Source organism: Pundamilia nyererei, unplaced genomic scaffold (genome assembly GCF_000239375.1).
Source record: "Pundamilia nyererei isolate P.nyererei 1_Seehausen unplaced genomic scaffold, PunNye1.0 scaffold00413, whole genome shotgun sequence".
Taxonomy (NCBI): domain Eukaryota; kingdom Metazoa; phylum Chordata; class Actinopteri; order Cichliformes; family Cichlidae; genus Pundamilia; species Pundamilia nyererei.
Window position 1 is genome coordinate 100644 of NW_005187814.1, and position 3740 is coordinate 104383.

At 43.3% G+C, this 3740-nt stretch overlaps 1 protein-coding gene across 1 annotated transcript; it reads right to left on the reverse strand.

Moving 5' to 3' along the window:
- Positions 1–1194: 1194 nt before the first annotated feature.
- On the reverse strand, positions 1195–3013 carry twist1a (twist family bHLH transcription factor 1a). Its single transcript, XM_005753210.2, has 2 exons — positions 2135–3013; positions 1195–1701 (listed from the first exon to the last, which is right to left on the reverse strand). The coding sequence occupies exon 1, from the start codon at positions 2708–2710 to the stop codon at positions 2162–2164; it is 549 nt and encodes a 182-aa protein (XP_005753267.1). The 5' UTR covers positions 2711–3013; the 3' UTR covers positions 1195–1701; positions 2135–2161.
- Positions 3014–3740: the final 727 nt, after the last annotated feature.

A 3740-nucleotide genomic window follows, 5' to 3' on the forward strand; every position in this document is an offset into this window, starting at 1 on the left:
TGATCTAAGGGTGGGAATCGATTCCCCCCGGTGGCTGGCGAGGGCTTTGGGTCAGCGCAGATGGCTTTACCTTCCGCACGCAACCCGTGATACAAAAACACAGCGATGCTCCCATCATCATCTCTTAACAACCCAACTCCCTTAAGTGAGTCATGAATGACATCGGTGTGTTTCATCTCAAAGTGATATTCCTGTTGCACTCATAAAATAGCCTAATCCTACTTTATTTTATGGGAAATTGTAGCCTTGAAGCATTCAGTCAGGACTTATATTTGGTAGATACAGCATCAGCCAATGAGATACTTCCCATGTAGTCTTCTTGTCTTAATATAATCTAGTCCTTCCCTTCTTGACTTTAATGGTGTGTAACAGCCCAGATGCTGATTTGGTATTTGGACATATCACATTCAGCATTTAGGTGGAAAGATTATTTCTGTCCAAACTTGTGGTAAACCATCCAAAAAAATATAATAAAAATAATTTAAAAAACCCACGATTATTCCTTTTCACATAATTTGCAATTTGTTTGTTTGTTTTTTGGCTTTTATTATTTAACAGCTACATGGAGCTTTATTAGTTAATCCCGTTTACAGTTTGGGCCAATTTTATCAGCTGTTTTGTTGTTAAGAAGAAATACTCTGATAATCCAATGTGTTTTATGTGGACTATAACTTGTTGGTATTTGTAAATTCCATCCAGCCTATTCTGTTTGCATTTTCACTTCTCTCTACCCCATCAATCTGTCAAGCCTCTCTGGGTATAACTGCTGCAGCACCTGCAGGAGACTCCCATGCTGACCTGCAGCTCAGTGGACATCTGGGAATATCATGCATGCCCCCCACAGCTCCAGATTCACCTTGTTCAAACAGACCATTGGCTAATTATGGCTTTCCCAGATCCCCAAGCTCAAGAAATCACTACGAAATAAGCCACTGGAATGAGATGTTTTCTTTTGCCCCGCTCCACTGTAGTTTGGTTACATGGGGATTCAACATCAAGCAAGAAAATAAGCTCTCTACAAAGACTCAAAGTACAAAGACCATGAAAATTGAATATGTTTCCCCTAACAAATAAATAAATAAATAAAAAACATTTCTTTAAAAAAGTGACATTTATTCTTCTGTGTAAAAACAGAGGCTTCTAAATTCAGCTGATGGGCATGAAATTTATTTGACGCAGCCTCTAGTTAGACCTTCAAGGAATATCCAGACCAGAAGAATGTACAATACTTTCATAATTTTATTTAAGATATTACCAAATATTTACAACACTCAAAATGCAAAGACTCTAGATCCATTTGGAATTCTGTGATACTGCAAAAATAAATAACCTTTATTTGAAATAGGGGGAGGAAGAAGTTTCCGACCTGTGTAGAAAAATAAATACAAAATACTTCATTTTCTGTGATGCGGTGTCACAGGGAATGTGGAATGGTCTGTCATCTTTCTCTCGTGTTTCAAAACGGAGCCGTTTGTCAGTTTTTTTTTCTTTACAACATTCATAGTCGCAGTGGTCTTTCTTTCTTCATATCCGTCCTGTCTGTCCTAAGTGCTCCCTTGCAAACATTTCAGTCCGTGCAAAGGGAAATATGAAAAAAGCTGCTTTCCTCTGAGGCCTGAAGCACAGCAGCCGAGACTGGGGCCCAGGTGTGTTTGGCCTATTTTAGTCTGTCTGATCCACTGGTTCCTCAGTCTGAGTAATCTGTGAAAGAAATACTCTGGTTAAAACAAGTGAAAACAAGATGTTGGTGCGTGTTGGCCATGTATGTAAATGACAAAACCTGGTTGTGGGCTAAGGTGAAGAAAATAAACATGAAGCTTGGATTTCGTGGAAGAAATGCTATGTCTATTTCTTTGTAGCTATAATATGATATGAGAATGCCATGTTTACAGCGATAACTCTGGTCTGTTGGCGCATAAAGTTGTAGTTGACATCTCTTTCATAATGAAATTAATCAAGCCTAATTAATATTAGAGGAAGTTTAAAAGAGTGAGACAGAAAAACTACAGCGACCTACTGGAGGATTATACATTAGTTTGTTTATCTTGGGCCTGTGCGTAAAATGCGCATAACCGGAACATTTTGGCACGGCTCGAGTTCCTGCTGGATGAAAAGTGAAAGGAGCTCAACCTACCGTACTGTGCCACCAAGAGCAGCCCTTCTAGTGGGACGTAGTCGACAAGGACCACGCGCCCCCCATCCTCCAGACTGAGAACGCATAGCTCAGGCGCTCGTGCGCCACGTAGTTGCAGCTGGTCCCTCGCGCGTCCAGCTCGTCGCTTTGTAGAACTTGGCAAAGGAAGTCGATGTACCGCGCTGCCAGCTTCAGGGTCTGGATCTTGCTGAGTTTGTCCGACGGCAGGGTGGGAATGATCTTACGTAACGACGTGAATGCCTCGTTGAGGGACTGCGTCCTTTGGCGCTCGCGGATGTTGGCCATCACGCGCTGCGTCTGCAGGTCGTCAAATGAGCGCGCTGGGCTACTGCTGGCCTCGCTGCCGCCGCTCCCGGTGCTGCCTCCTCCTCCGTCTCCGCTCTTCCTGCATTTCTTTTTCACCGGACCGGGGCTCTCCACGTCCGCTTCCTCCTCTTCGTCCGTGCTCCTCCGCGCCGTCCGCCTCTTCCTCGCGCCTCTCCGCGGCAGCTGTCGGTCGGTCTCCTCCTCACTGTTACCAGCGCTATCCATTGGGGAGGAGTCGTCTTCCCGCATTGTCTTTTCAGAAAGGTTTTCTGTGTCCTGTCAGAGAGTCACGAATCCCTGACTCAAATCCACTGAAGCGGTCACAACATCAACAAACACGAGAGGTAACAGGAGCGTGTGTGAGCTGGTATTACGGTAAATCTGCGCCACAGAATGGAAGAGGTGTCTGCCAGACTGGGACGACCCGAGTTCTTATAACGGGGAGCAGGCAGGAGGATTTTGGGGCTTGCTGTGATTGGGTGGGGAGGGCTGTAACATAATACCGCAGAAAAAGAGAGTTCTTGCTATAATATTAGGAATTAAGAGATGGAGTGTTTTTATTCGAGACTGGAAGGATGTAGTGGGGGCAGTGTTTGCTATTGGATCATTGTGCAAGCACTGTAAGACCTGTCATAGAGATAAATTATTTGTCTCTGCTCCACCCCAAATTATTTCTTCCGCAAAAGCACAATGCCCCCCCCCCACACACACACACACACCGCATTTATTACAGATGCGGAGTTATAATAATAATTTTTTTTAATTTTTTTTTTATTTACTTTTTATTTTTTACTTTTTACATTGAATTAGAGCAGACCTCATTAAATGTCCAGGCTCTTTTTTTTTTTTTTGCTCAGTGTTAAATAAAGACCTGTTGTTGTTGTTTTCTTGTGTTATTTATTATTTAGTTTCAGGCTCGATTTTTTAAAGTGTGAATAGCAGGTTTTGTTGTTTTTCCAAATTTGCTGCACAGACTATCCACTGTTTGCGTCACTGACAATAAAACTTACAAATGGAAATCGCCCAGCAGTTTTACCGCTGTGTCATCGTGTGTGGAAATTTCATGCTTTCCCCCTCTTGCTGAAAACAATTCAAAGCCAATGACACAGAACAGAACTCTTCCTCTAGTTTTAAACATTAAAGTGTTTCTGTGCAGGCGTTTGACAAGGGAGCAGCGATCAGGCCCACTGAAAAACACATGAGGCTGTCACAGCAGGAGGTCGCTGCTCTAGTAGACCTGTGTGTTTATTTTGCCGTCAACGGCCTCGCGGTTGAGGTA